General features: G+C 41.5%; 1 protein-coding gene across 8 annotated transcripts in view; it reads left to right on the top strand.

The window, feature by feature from the left end:
* ehbp1 (EH domain binding protein 1) overlaps nt 1-16,091 on the top strand; it is a 163,147-nt gene that overhangs the window by 77,573 nt on the left and 69,483 nt on the right. For all 8 annotated transcript variants that reach the window (XM_083544554.1, XM_083544553.1, XM_083544550.1 and 5 more), the window contains 3 exons: nt 4,711-4,889; nt 6,192-6,240; nt 13,190-13,825. In XM_083544554.1, the coding sequence (XP_083400680.1) occupies nt 4,711-4,889; nt 6,192-6,240; nt 13,190-13,825 (864 nt within the window). The remainder of the gene's footprint in view (nt 1-4,710; nt 4,890-6,191; nt 6,241-13,189; nt 13,826-16,091) is intronic.

Raw genomic sequence — 16,091 nt, 5'->3', positions numbered from 1 at the left:
GGTTTAAGCCCGAATATCGCCACGCTGCCGCTCTTGGGGCCTTGAGCAAGGCTTTAATCACTCTGTGCTCCAGGGGGCGCTGTTTTATGGCTGACCCTGCGTTCTGATGCAAGCTTCCTAGCTTCCATGGGAAATTCGAAGAAAGAATTTCACTGTGCAGTTTCATTTCGCCTTCTGCCTCCTCATTACACCAACATGTTATTGTTTATTTTGCCATAACAGCATTTATTCCTTACATATTCGATATGAGCAACGAGATTTCCGATTCTCGCACAAACCACAAATATTCAGACCTGGTCACTATGATTTCTTCGTATTATCTCCTCAGCCAGCCAGGAGTTTAGTTCAGCCCCGAAAGCTCAGAGTACGTTTTCTAAGCCGGGTGGAGCCAGATGTGTGTAAATGAGCAGCTGTAATGTTGAAATGACCTGCAGGAAAGAAAAGTTCCTATTTTAGGCATCTTTATTTTCGTGCGCAGACTTTATTTCTATGCAACTGTGTGCGAATATTGTGGCGTTTGGTGTGTATCTCGTAGCCTGGTGCGTGTATGTTTTACACCTTCAGTCCATGTTAGCTGCAGGCGTGCCGAGGGATTACAACTTTTACAGAGAGATCGCATGTAACGCCATTTATTCAGCTCATGATGGATTCCAGGGAAACACGGCACACAACTCATACTGGCAGGAATTAATGATGATGAAATTGTGATATTGTTAACGTTTATGTGCGTGCAAAGTGTAATGCATGTGAATTTTTTTTTTTTTTAAAGTAACTTTCTCATGTGTGTCTTGGTGTTTGTTGACACACTGATGACTTCCCTCTGCTTTTATTTTTGGCCCGTGTTGAAATGCTGCATCTCATTTAAAGCGGGAATTGTGCACTGGCTGTTGATAAAATTTTTTGCTTTTTTTTTTCCTTTTAATTCTAATAGGCTGTATGATGTTTGCTAGGCGGGACTCTAATCCTCGCCTCTAGCATTGGAACACTGGCTAGATTTCCTCCGCCTTTCTACCCCCCTCCCCCACCCCCACCTATGTCGCTCAGGGCGAGACACTGAGTCGTTTGATAAGTACGTATTGTGCATGAAATTTTCCCTTCGCAGTTGTTGGTGTGTTTTTTTTTTTTTTTTTTTTTTTTTTTTGCTGCAGCTTCTTAAGTTCTGTCAAAGTGCCGCTGTAAACGTTCGAGCGCGTATCCGGGGGGAAAATTTCTTTACATTTAAATTGTATTGGAAATGTTTGACATTGCATTATCCGGCCGTTACGGTTGTCTGTATAATTGATCTGAATATTATTTACCAAAAGGAACTACACACGTACACGCATGCTGCACTACACTAAATCTGCTGAGACATGTGTTTTGCTCTGAGGCTACAACATTAATGTACCGAACAAGAAAAGGACGCTTTGTATGCGCTAGTTCGGTTTTTACGTAAACTCTGTCAGAAATCACGCCTTCTTTCAAAACAGATTCGGTGGAGACATTTTTTGAGCAGTGTAACTTTGGCTAGCTTTACTTAGCATTAATACAGCAAATGCCAATTTCATCTAGCATTACTTAGCATTGTATATATATTTATATACGCATTATATAGCCTTGGTTTCAGCGTTATTAATCTCAGAAGTGGTGCTCAAGAAATTATGTAGAGATACTTAAGCATTAAAACATATATTGCAAAATATAACTATATAGCGCCAAGCAAAATGCGAGCGTTGCTCATTAAACTATAAATTAGCAAAGTTAGTCTTTAGTAGAAGTCGTATGAAAAACACAACATGAGAGGCGTAAAAGCAGTAACATTTCATTAAAGAAATCTTCAAACCTCGGTATTGTATCAAAAATAAGTTTGTCAGGGTGCAAGATAGCCGATAGATCGGAAAAGAGAAAATCACATATGTAACAAGGACAAAAAGGAGGTCAGCGAGACTTCCGATAAAAAAGGGAAATTGACGGAATATACAATCTATGGACAAATGTATTGGGACACCTGACTTTTCCAGTTCTGCTTGTGGTTCTTCCTTAAACTTTTACCACGATAATACAGGACGTGTTTGTATGCGGTGGCATAAATTTTTTTTTTCTTTACATGAACTAGGAGCCCCAAACCTGTTCCAGCGTTACAGTTCCCCTGTGCACAAAACCAGCTCCATGAAGATATGCTTTGCATGGGTTTGGAGTGGAGGTTCTTCTGCTGTAGAGCTCTAAACCCAATTTAACAGCTTTTTGGGATGAATGTGACGATGCCGGCACACCACGCCTCCTCACATCACCTACATCAGTACCTGACTTTACTTACACCCTTGTGGCTCAATGAATCTCCATAAAATCCAGTGGAAGGTCTTCCCAGAAGAGTGAAGGTTAATATAGCAGGAAATTTGGATGTGGTATGTGGTGAAGAGGTAGCTAAGTGGTTAAGACATTGGATCTTGAATCAGAAGGTTGTGACAATCTCAGCACCACCAAGCTGCCACTGCGCGGCCCCTGAGCAAGGCCCTTAATACTCAGCTGCAATAACTGTAAGTATAAATTATATAAATATAAGTCGCTCTGGATAAGTGCGACTGCCAAAAGCTGTAAATGTATGAGAAAAAACACAAGACATCTTATGTTCAATTTAATCCTCATGGAGTTCCAACTTTTTGGTAACAGTTTGAAGAAGAACCACCAACAGATGGAAAAGTCAGATTTACTGACTTACCAGAACTTTTGTCCATATAGTGCAGGTTTATTTACAGTACAGACGATGCTCGTTGAACGAGTAGGTTCACGTGTCAAAACACAACGTCCCGTTCCCTTACAGAAAAAGCGTGTCATTCACAAATCCTCACTAAAAAATAAAGTCATTCAGAACTCCACCTGAGGCGCAGGTATGAGAGGGGGCGTGGGTGGTGACTGAGGAAGGGAGGGCGGTGGGGGTGTTGTGGTAGCCCCGGTGCCGCCATTGCTAAAACTCCTGTCGCTTCTTAATTGCTTTAATAGCACCTGGCCTGAAACGCTGGATAATTACAGGCAAGGAATTAAACACGTACCTTCAACAACATGGCTACAAGAGCCAAAAGAGCCTCGGGTAACTGGTTCAGGAGGGTGTGTGTGTGTGTGTGTGTGTGTGTGTGTGTGTGTGTGTGTGTGTGTTCGGTGTGTTTGGCTAAAGAATTCTACATTTATTAATCACTTGAGCATTGAGTTGCTCTTCTTTCCACCAGAGTAAAAAAAATAATGGATTTCCAAGATTTAAATTTTTATATTTTTTATATTTAGATTTTATCATTATTTTTTTTTATCATTTTTTATATATATTTATATGGACAATTTGTGAACCCCTGATCATAAGATTGGGATACGCTTTTTGAACGTACGTACATACATATGTTCCACTAGATTTTATTCAGATTTCAGCCACAAGGCTGTTGGTAAACTGAAGTACTGATGTAGGTGAATTAATGATTCCTGTGGTGCAGTCAGCGTTCACATTCATCACAAAAGTTTTCAATAGTGTTTACAGCTTTATAACAGGAGATCTTCCAGTCCAACCCATGTACAGCAGATCTTCATGGAGCATGCTTTGTGCACAGGGTAGTTGTCAGTCTGGGACAGGTTTGGGTCTCCTGGTTCGAGCAGAAGGAAAATTTCATGCTACTGCATGAAATTTTTGCTCGAGTGTGGGAGTACATACGATGTTTCCAGTAGAGAGAGAGAGTTTTTATAATAATGATGTAGAAGCGATGACGCTCTAACAAGTTTTAGGTAAAAAAAAAATTTTTCTTTCCCCTGTTACAGCTGTATGCGCACGTGTGCGTGTGGATGTGATTGGTTTCCCCTGCAATTGCACTTTCTGTCCAAACGGGGGCGATCTTCATCCGCTTTACACATTCAAAACACTGGAACCAGTGCCTAGTATTTGTGTTAGGAACTCCAGCAGTGTGTTAATCGACACACACACACACACACACACACACACACACACACACACACAGAGATAAGGGTTCTGTACTTTCAGGAAGCGTTGTCTGTGTGAGATTTCTATTTGGGCCCCGAACCTCATTCACACAACTTTTCTCTCAAAGTAGGAATTTGTTTGTTTGTTTGTAAAAAATTTTTGTTCTTCCCGTGTGTTTTGGCGTAGGACTTTGTGGCCCAGCCGGATCCGTGACGCCACATTTATTTATTTATTTTTGCCTGTCTAACGGGATTAGGTCCGAGCGAGGCCGCTTCTTGCTGAGCGCTCTGATTTAGTTTTTTGCAGGATTGTGCCAATCCCGTTTTCCACAAGATTCCCATCCTCTCCGCCGACCCGATAAGACTTCAAACGCCGCAGCGTTAATTAATAATGTGTTTACATTAGGCATGGTCAAACCCCGGTGTTTTCATTAAGGAGAGCGTGGAAGTGTGTGTGTGTGTGTGTGTGTGTGTGTGTGTGTGTGTGTGTGTGTGCGTGTGCATTTCATTAGGAGAGGGATAAAGCTAAGCTTATAGAGCTAATTGGAAAGAGATAGATCAGATTGGATGGTCAAGATACACAGTGGTGTGTGTGTGTGTGGTTTGGGGGTGGGGGGGTTGTCTTAATAGTAAAAACAGGTTTTTTATTAACAATTGTTATATTTGTATTCGAACACATTTTAAGGTGTGTTTCAGAAGTCCAGGGTTCCCTCAGCCTTTGTATAAAACAGTGTGTGTGTGTGTGTGTGTGTGTGTGTGTGTGTGTGTGTGTAGGCCAGCCCGGTGCCCAGTCCGGTTTTGGGTGGAAGGCCGAACGCCAGTCAGTCGCTCCTCGTCTGGTGCCGGGAGGTGACCAAGAACTACCGCGGCGTCAAGATCACCAACTTCACCACATCATGGAGGAACGGCCTCGCCTTCTGCGCCCTGCTCCACCACTTCAGACCAGATCTCATGTAAGAGAACCTCACACACCTATACACACCTACACACACCTACACACACACACACACACACACACACACACACACACACACACACACACACACACACATTTTCACGTCTTTTCCGGTTTAGTTGCATCTTATTTACACTGAATCCGTATTAGCTGATTATTTGTCCTGATTACACACGCTAGTTAATTACATGTGTGACCCTGCAATTCACCTGTATTGCTGACACACACACACACACACACACGCACAGAGACACACACACATACACACACATATGTATTTTTGGTAAGATTCCAATCACTCATCAAATTGAAACGGATTACATTTCTTTTTTTTTTTTGTGCCTCTCACCTACACACACACACACACAAACACACACACACACACACACACACACAGGACACACAGCACTACAAATACGTGAACACAGACGTGTGTGAGGGCCAGACGCAGTGTGTACATGAGAGAGATGGTGAATTTAATCCTTTTGTTAGATTTGTTCAACTACTCTCATCAGCACGCTTCCAATCTGCCTTAATTACAACATTTATACACACACACACACACACACACACACACACACACACTGTCTCTATTTCTCTCTCTCTCTCTCTCTCTCTCTCTCTCTCTCTCTCTCTCTCTCTCAATTTTTTTTTCCTTTTCCCCTCTTTCTCACTCCATCTCTACTTATCCCTCTTTCTTTCTGTACATGTACCTTTCTCTCTACCCCTCCTTAACTTTCTCGCTCTTACTTTATCCCTTTTTCCATCTTTCTCACCTTCTTTATCTCTCTGTCTTTTACTTTCTTTATCTCTCTCTCTCTCTCTCTCTCTCTCTCTAGCTATCCCTCTTTCACTATATTAGCCTCTCTCTCGTTCTGTCTTTTTCTTTATTTCTTTTTCTCTCTCTCTTTCTCTATCCCTCTCCCCATACTTCACTATCTCTCTCTTTCTCTTATTGTGTATACCTCACTCCTTCCCTCTCTTCATCCCCATTCCTCATTGAGATATGGTGTGTGTTAGATTAGATTGGTCATGCTGCAGAATGTGTATTTGATGCCCTTTATATATTTGTAATATGACGTTTGTTTGTTGTACAGCATCAGTTAGTTTAAGTATTAATTTAGTGTAATTATTAATCATTCATTGGATGGATAAAATATAGAGTGTGGAGAAGGAGGCTGGAGACGAGGTCTGGTGGTCACACTGGGTTCCTCAGAGTCTGAGGTCAGATACTAATCATACATTTCCTGCTTCTTTTCTCCTCTCTCCCTCTCTCTCTCTCGGTCTCTCTCCCCACCAGTGACTACAAGTCTCTGAATCCTCAAGACATTAAAGAAAACAACAAAAAGGTAAACACGATTTGTCAGTTCTCACAATTGCACTATTAACACACTAGTGTGTGTGTGTGTGTGTGTGTGTGTGTGTGTGTGTGTGTGTGTGTGTGTGTGTGTGTGTGTGTGTGTGTCTGTAATCCTCCTCACAGGTGACTTTTTTGTTTTAAAGCTCCTTTGCTCCCACCCAGAGCTTTCTAATTGCCACTTTCAGAAGGCAGCTTGATGGAAAGTATGCATGTTGAATGTGTGTGTGAGGGAGAGAGAGAGTGGAGAAAAGTCACCCGGGAACTGTAAGATAGCATCATAATTCAAAAGCATGCTGTGAATAAACATCCCTCTTTTTTTGAGAGAGAGAGAGAGAGAGAGAGAGAGAGAGAGAGAGAGAGAGAGATGGAAAACATATTCTAATCCCAGGAGCACACCTATTTCCACATTTTGTGTATGTGTGTGTGTGTGTGTGTGTGTGTATTGGCTTACCTTAACTGTAATCCAGTAACGTGTTTGAGAGAAGCATAGAGAGTGAGAGAAAAGTTTCAGTGGTCCTGGGTGTAGTTGAGATTAGACAGAAGGTGTAGTTCTGATTAGACAGAAGGTGAAGTTGTATTTAGACTGTGTGTGTGTCATTAGTGTTGTAATTAGACAGAGTGTAGTTGTGATTAGACAGGGGGTGTAGATGTGATTAGACAGAATATTAGTTATGATTAGACAAAGTGTAGATTAGAGAGGAGGTGTAGTTGAAATTGGACACTGTGTAGAGGTGATAAGAAAGGGGTGTGTAGATATGATTAGATGGTGTGTAGCTGTAATTAGACAGGGTGTGTAGATATAATTAGACAGGGGGTAGTTGTAATTGGACAGGGTGTGTATATATAATTAGACGTGGTAGTTGTAATTAGACAGGGTGTGTAGATATGATTAGACAGGGGGTAGCTGTAATAAGACTGGGTGTGTAGTTGTGATTAGACAGGGGGTAGCTGTAATTAGACTGGGTGTGTAGTTGTGCTTAGACAAGGGGTAGCTGTAATTAGACTGGGTGTGTAGTTGTGATTAGACAGGGGGTAGCTGTAATTAGACTGGGTGTGTAGTTGTGATTAGACAGGGGGTAGCTGTAATTAGACTGGGTGTGTAGTTGTGATTAGACAGGGGGTAGCTGTAATTAGACTGGGTGTGTAGTTGTGATTAGACAGGGGGTAGCTGTAATTAGACTGGGTGTGTAGTTGTGCTTAGACAAGGGGTAGCTGTAATTAGACTGGGTGTGTAGTTGTGATTAGACAGGGGGTAGCTGTAATTAGACTGGGTGTGTAGTTGTGATTAGACAGGGGGTAGCTGTAATTAGACTGGGTGTGTAGTTGTGATTAGACAGGGGGTAGCTGTAATTAGACTGGGTGTATAGTTGTGATTAGACGGGATGTAGTTGTGATTAGACAGGGGGTAGCTTTAATTAGACTGGGTGTGTAGATGTGATAAGACAGGGGATGTAGTTGTGATTAGACAGGGGATGTAGTTGTGATTAGACAGGGGAGGTAGTTGTGATTAGACAGGGGGTAGCTTTAATTAGACTGGGTGTATAGATGTGATTAGACAAGGGATGTAGCTGTAATTAGACTGGGTGTGTAGTTGTGATTAGACAGGGGGTAGCTGTAATTAGACTGGGTGTGTAGTTGTGATTAGACAGGGGGTAGCTGTAATTAGACTGGGTGTATAGTTGTGATTAGACGGGATGTAGTTGTGATTAGACAGGGGGTAGCTTTAATTAGACTGGGTGTATAGATGTGATTAGACAAGGGATGTAGTTGTGATTAGACAGGGGGTAGCTGTAATTAGACTGGGTGTATAGTTGTGATTAGACGGGATGTAGTTGTGATTAGACAGGGGGTAGCTTTAATTAGACTGGGTGTATAGATGTGATTAGACAAGGGATGTAGTTGTGATTAGACAGGGGGTAGCTGTAATTAGACTGGGTGTGTAGATGTGATTAGACAGGGGGTAGCAGTAATTAGACTGGGTGTGTAGATGTGATTAGACAGGGGATGTAGTTTTGATTAGACAGGGGGTAGCTGTAATTAGACTGGGTGTGTAGATGTGATTAGACAGGGGATGTAGTTGTGATTAGACAAAGTGTGGTTGTGAATAGACAAGGTCACTTTGTGGTGGGTCTGAGTGTATTTCTCACCTTTGATTCTTACAATGAATTAAAGAACACAAATAGACATTTCTCTCTCTTAGACAAACAGACACACACACACACACACACACACACACACACACACATACACACACACACATACACACACACACAATACTTACTTCCTGCTAAATGATTTGCTGTTCATACTTCTACCCCATACTTCAACCCCACCGCACACACACACACACACACACACACACACACACACACACACACACAGTCCCTGGTTGTGTCTGTGTGACTGATAACCCCTGTGGCCCTGGTGTGGAATGAACGCTGTGTTGTTAACAATGGACAGTGGACAGAGAAGGGGGCTGCAGGAGCAGGTGGTAGTTTCCAGTCTTCCTCCTCCCACCCAATTAAGCTATTAATTCCTTCCCTGAATGACAGGCTGTGTGTGTGTGTGTGTGTGTGTGTGTGTGTGTGTGTGTGTGTGTGTGTGTGTGTGTGTGTGTGTGTGTGAGATAAAGTTGGTTAAGGATAGAGTCACAGGTGACTGTGACTGCAGCAACTGAGGTTAAGGACCTCTCTCTCACTCGTGCGCGCACACACACACACACACACACACACACACACACACACACACACACACACACAAACAACACACTCATTTCCATTTGATAAAATAACCCCTGCGGCTAAGCCATGATTGCAGTAGTGTCCATTGAAATATGACAGATAAGAACAATCAATAAAGGGATATGCATACGCACACACACACACACACACACACACACACACACACACACACACACACACACACACACACACACACACACTGCCTGGTTCTAAGCATTTTTATTCCCATTCTCATTCATCTGTGTTTTGTGTAATAAGAGAGTGAGAGTTAAACTAATTTCCCATGACACACGATCCTGTGTGTGTGTGTGTGTGTGTGTGTGTGTGTGTGTGTGTGTGTGTGTGTCTTGCAAGAGGAGAGGAAAACCTGTGGACATGTGTGTGATTGACTGTGATGGATGTCTGTCACTCATTCAATAATGTCTTTCATAAAAACAAAATGTTTTTCAGCACACACTATTGTGTGTGTGTGTGTGTGTGTGTGTGTGTGTGTGTGTGTGTGTGTGTGTGTGTGTGTGTGTGTGTGTGTGTGTGTGTGTGTGTGTGAACAGAATGGTATAATAGGCAAATGATTTCTTTTACTTAAACCTACAAGCTTTACAAAATCAGTACTATGTTTATAATGGGGGTGAAGTTTTCTCTAAAATCTCTTCCTGATGTAAATGGATTTTTTCCTCGGTGTTTTGAAGCTTTTTTTTTATACAAGAAATAATACTTATATAATACTTACTGACCACTTTTGAGCTAATAATTTCCCATACCATAGCAAGTATCCAGCTAAATATCTCGCCTAGTTTGCAGTCTAACTTCACTGTTCAACTAACAGTCTAACTAACTGTTTATCAGTAATAATGATGAATGACACAACATTCTGATTGATGGAGCAACGTTTCGGGATACTTACTTTACAGTACTGAGAGATTTCACTGTTTCAATGCAGTAGCATGAAATTTTCACTTCACTTCAACTGCGAGACCGAAATTCCAGCATGACAATGCCCCTGTGCACAAAACCAGCTCCATGAAGATATGCTTTACTTGGGTTGGAGTGGAAGATCTCCTGCTGTAGCGCTCTAAACCCTATTGAACTCCTTTAGATAAATGTAAATGTTGACTGCATCCAAGGCCTCCTCACCTCACCTACATCAGTACCTGACATTACTAACATTCTTGTGGCTGATCAAATCTTCACAAGCACACTCCAACATCTAGTGGAACATCTTCCCAGAAGAGTGGCGGTTACTATAACAACAAATGGGGAGTAAATGTGGAATGGGATGTTCAGAAAGCGCACACCAATCAGTCAGGTGTCCACATGCTTTTTTAAGTAGAATCTATTTGACTGGAAATGTCAATCTCAGTTATATGAAGACTCAATCATGCTGTTATACTAAATGTGTGACATGCAGAACGACACCAGTCTTGCTTGCGCAGTATTGCTTAAATACAGATCGAGATGATGTGATCATTTAATCAGCTGTGGTCAGGAACTGCTTGTTGGCAGTGGAACAGAATGTGTACTAAGCAGTAAAAAGCATATCATAATATATAACGAACAGTATATTTATTAATGACCACGAATAACCTTATTGGTTAAACTGTAATTATGGGGAAGTGGAAGGTCAGAAGGTTGGGTGTTCAAGCCCTAGTATGTCCAAGCCGCCTCTCTTGGGTTCTTAAGCAAGGCGCTTAACCCTCAGTGCTCCAGGGGCGCTGTATCATGGCTGACTCTGCACTCTAACCCCAGCTTTCTGACATCACTGGAAAATGCGAAGAAAAAATTGCACTGTACTGTAACATACTTATTTAAGGTCGAGATGGAACTGCAAAGCTCAGCATCTCTTCACTTTTTACTTATATTAGATTTATTTATTTATAAACAATGCTATTTGCACTTCTGGTTAGATGCTAATCACATTTAATTTCGAATCTGACAAGTACAAAGCACCTTTACCTTTAACTATGTATCCAGTGTCATTCAAAATACTATTATAAGCATAAAAATTAATACTTTTGGGCCTTTTTCCTAATAGAGTTAACTGTTAGTCTGCATGTGTATCTACACGCTTTCGAGTGAACAATTGCAAAACGTGCTCCATTTACCTTCACAGAGATTTGAAATAATATGAGAAAAGGGGGCGGGGCTTCAAGGCAGTGTTGGTTAATATTAAATGTATTATTAAAAAAAAGTTCAAAACAACTGCACAAATGATTTCCTCTGTTTCATGTTTTTTTTTGGTGTATTTTTAACACTAATAATTCATACTTGTGGGCTTTTATGTTACTCCTGCACAAAATACCCATGGTTCCACAGCTCTGCTTATAGAATATATTAGCAGTATATTAACTCCACTGCATGATTGAGTGGGAATTATAAAACGCTTTGCCCCTCACACACAAGTACATCCACGGCAAAAAGCAAAGCAAATTTCTACTCAAATGTCTTACTAACATATTGTTACGTGAAAAAGTCTGTTAGAAACAGTAGAGTGTTAATTTCACTCACTTATACGCTTTTAACTTTCCATTTCTATCATTTATCTTTAAAAAGCAAAACCCCTCGAGTATCACTGCGACCTCAGACCTTTTCACTCGTCTCCTCCTTTGTTCCTCTTTTTCCGCTCGTCCACAAAGGACATGCATCCTGATCAGGGGGAAAGGAGAAAGTTGTAATTAATTGGAAATGGAGAAGGAGCTTAGTTTTGATTGCACTCACTCACACACACTAACCATTGGAGAGAGAAGTCTGATAAACTCGAATGAGAAAGCAGGAGAGATGTGGAGAAAATGGCTGTCTCTTGTCAGCAACCTGGAATTAACTGCGCTGCTGATACAAGACGTGATAAAGCGAGCGAGAGGGCAAAAAGACAAGCAATTTAAAGGGACGTTTCCCCTCGAAACGTGTCCAAATGAGTTTTTTTTTTTTTCCTACCGTTCCTGTTCCTTTCTCTCTCCTTCTTTCCATCACTCTTTTTCTATCACCTGATCAGGGATTGGGTGTTTTTTTTATGTTTTTGTTTTATTTTTTTACCCTATTTGATTATCTGTCTGTATTTCACATCAGGACAAATCAGTGTAATTACACTTGATAGACAGACAGGTGTGTGGAGGGAGAGAGAGAGAGAGAGAGAGAGAGAGAGTGGTAGATGTGTATATATGATAAGACTGAGGAGGGATTAGTTTAGTGTTTCTTCATATCGAACTCTTATCAGAGAGAACCATCCTTGACTTTAGCTGTCTCGGCCTCCTCCCACCCACCGATCTTTGCTTGTCTTGTTCCAAATCTAGTTATGCACTTCGCCCTACACCCTACACCGTAAACTCTGCTCTTATTATACCCATGCCCATTATTTAACCCTAATACCGTACATCAGGGGGTGTCAGTGGGTATATATTTTGTGGTCATCAGGGTTGATAAGTGAGTAAAGTGAATCTCAGTAGTGACTGAATTTTACAATAACACACTTTAATACTAGCCTTCACTCTCCTGGGAAGATAGTCCACTAGATCAGGGGTCACAAAACATTTTTCTATGAGGACCACGTCGTTCGATATGTAACAGAAAATGACTTGAGCCGAAGGGACTACCAGTATTATTGTCCTTGCATGCATACTTGTCTTTGTGGCAGGTTTCATAGTGTCGGCATAGGTTGCATTCTTTGAACACAGACACTGTGAATCTGACAAATGCTTAGGCTACGTTAATAACTAAAAGGAATTGTAGTTTGAAAGCCGGCCTTTGTTGTCGAATACAGATACGACGTGAGTAAAGCATATGAGTAAAACGACATTTAAAAAATATGTCTCTGGCATTGTTAAAAAGACCATTTCATATGTGGGGGCGGGTCGTATTATATAGTTTGAGGACCCCCAGCTCTAGATTTTGGAATCTGTTTATGGAGACAAGGCTGTTATTAAAGTCAGGTACTGATGTAGGTGAGGTGAGTAGACCTGGGGTGTAATCAGCATTCACATTCATCATAAAGGTGTTCAATAGGGTTGAGGTCAGAGCTCTATAGCAGGCCAGTCAAGATCTTCCTCTCCAGCTCATGCAAACCATATCTTTCTGTCTGTCTGTCTGTCTGTCTGTCTGTCTGTCTGTCTGTCTGTCTGTCTGTCTGTCTGTCTGTCTGTCTGTCTGTCTGTGCCACTTATCAAACTCACTGCTACTCTTGTGTTTTTTGTACGTGTGCTACAGGCATATGACGGCTTTGCTAGTCTGGGCATCTCTCGGCTGCTGGAGCCAGCTGACATGGTGCTACTGGCGATCCCGGACAAGCTGACCGTGATGACGTACCTGTACCAGATCCGTGCACACTTCAGTGGTCAGGAGCTGAGTGTGTTACAGATCGAGGCCCAGGCCGGCCGCAGCACCTACAAAGTGGGCGACTTCCACACAGACACCGAGAGCTCCGTGGCTCACGACACGTTTTACGCCGAGCTTCACAGTGAGACGCCGAAAGCCCCCCCCGACGAGGAAGGGGCGGAGGTAAAAGACGGCGAGGTAGCGGAAACCCTTACTTGCACGTCCTCAGCTGCGGCCAGAACGGAACTTGTTCTTTCCCGAGCCGACGCACCGGAAGCGAAAGAGGATGCGATTGATGCGAGTCGAGAGAGGGAAAAAGAAAAAGAGAGAGAGGTGGTGGCTCCGGAGGGTGGAGTTCAACAGCAGGCTTCTGTTTTACACTTACACACGCTTGGTTTCGGCAACAACCGAGACACTGACATGAACAAGAAGAGGAGTGCGAGACAGAACGAAGTGAGAGAGAACACAGCGAAAGAGTGCAGCTCATTACAGAACAACCATTCAGATACATCCAACAAGCACACACAGGTAAACATTCACTTAGCCTCCCTACTCATACCAGAGGTGTCCCTGACTTATTATTTACAAACTCAAATCATATAAGCACAGACAGCTTTCCAAAACTCGTGCTTTTTTATTTTTCTTGGCAACAGCGTTACGGGTTAGTCAAAGAAACTTAGAAATGAGCATCGGAAAATAATAAGGACATAATCCTCGTCTTGAACACATGCAGTAAAACCGGAAAAAATGCAGTGGCATGCAATTCCCAAAATACCGCTATGCTCCTAAAGGAAGCACATCATATTTTACCCGTTACACCGTGTGTAACGTGTCTTTCGTTAAAGCCTGTGTAAAGTACATTAGTGTAGACAGGGCTACACGGCTGCGGCTTATAGGCAGGTGCGGCTTATTTATGTTAAAAATAAAAATATTTGTCAAATTCAGTGAGTGCGGCTTATATATGGGTGCGCTTTATAGTCTGGAAATTACGGTATGTATCTCAAACATGTAGGATCAATAAACCTAAAAAAAATAACTACAGAAAGACCACACTGAAGACAGGATTTGCATCGTCTTTACCTGTCGGCAAGTCAAATAGAATCAGCTAAATTGTAAAAAAAAAAATGCATCAAAACAATGTATGCGAAAACATCGGTGCCCCGAAAAACAATTAAAAACGAATGTTTTCATAGAATCAGACATATTAAAATCCCTGCCACTAAGATGCTCCTGTGTCTCTCACAGATCATGGAAAGTGTCACGGGGGGGTGGGATTTATTCATGCATGTTAAAAGAAATCATTGAAAGTTTCTTTTTTTCACATTTCTATTTACAGCATTATTATAGCACTATATAATAAGCTTTATATTAAAATTTGGGGAAAAAAATGAAGTTTTATGTGAAATCAGAGATTGAGCACCCCCATATAACCATAATGGCACGATCCTCATTTCCTAACACCCCTGCGAAGAATCAGGCTCCTCCTATCGAAACATCGAATCTCCGACTATTCGGGGTCACCCCTAATTCATACACTCCTGTATGGTTCTGATCCAGGCTGATTTATTGTCCCTGGTCTGGAGTCTACTGGATTGATTACAAAACCTCAATCTTTATTCGGCAAATAATTTCACATAGATGCTGTACAACTGTTGCTGTAATCTTAAATACGGCCCTGTACTCATCCCGAGACCCTTATTCACGATCTGCTCATACTGAGCATCCTTTCGACACGTTCGGAACGAGACGAGATCTCTGTTGTGTCTGGCACGGTTCCTTTCCCCGTGTTTTCTCAGGGAGTGGAGAAACACAACAGAAACAAACTTACAAACACGAGTAAAACAGTTGTCATTCAGGTGTACGTACACAGATTAACATTCACCCGTCAAATACACACAGCGCTCAGCCGCTAGACATACACAGGTAAATGGAAACAAACAGTACACAATAGATGGACACCTGACCATAAGATGCACAAACTTCCCATTCCACATTTAGTCCCCATTTTGCTGTTAGAATACCCTCCGCTCTTCTGCGAAGGTGAGGAAGCCTGAGGTGCAGTCAGTGTTCACATTCATCTCAAAGGTGTTCAATAGGGTTGAGGTCAGATCTCTCTAGGGGGCCTTTTAAGATCTTCCGCTCCAACTTATGTGAAACATATTTTCTTCGAGCCGAAGGGGAAATTTCATGCTACCAAATCCACAGACATACAGAACTTGCACACATGCATAACGTCCATAAACTCATGGTCATGTTTTTCTACATGAGCCCACATTGTCAGCCTGAAGCATATATTTTGAGTAAATTGAAAGGAAAAAAAACCTTGAATGAGAACTTTTTTAAGGAATGACTTTTACTTTGATAAAGTCATAAACACACTCAAATTATAGAGTAAATTATTAAATCTGGCCTGCCTTTAACACAGAAATACGTCCCGAAGAAACAAAAAGATTTATTTGTGCCGAATCGCCTAACTTGGTCTTTACGTTACTATCTGTAGATGCGCAAATAACTTTGATGTATATGATGTATGTATATATACAATGTTATTGTAGCTGAGCTGCTTTTGAAATCAACAGTATGAAAAACTAATGAATTTTGCGCAAATATTACCATCATATATATATATATATATATATATATATATATATATATATATATATATATATATATATATATATATATATACATACACATACACATACAGGATCGAGGGCTAGTTTGCAAATGGATGAGTAAAATCTATCGGATCCTTAACATCTTCCCAACATGTTATATCATGTTGCAGTTTATG

This window comes from Silurus aristotelis (assembly GCF_946808225.1).
Source record: "Silurus aristotelis genome assembly, chromosome: 6".
NCBI lineage: Eukaryota > Metazoa > Chordata > Actinopteri > Siluriformes > Siluridae > Silurus > Silurus aristotelis.
This window is presented reverse-complemented; position numbering and strand designations above follow the sequence as displayed.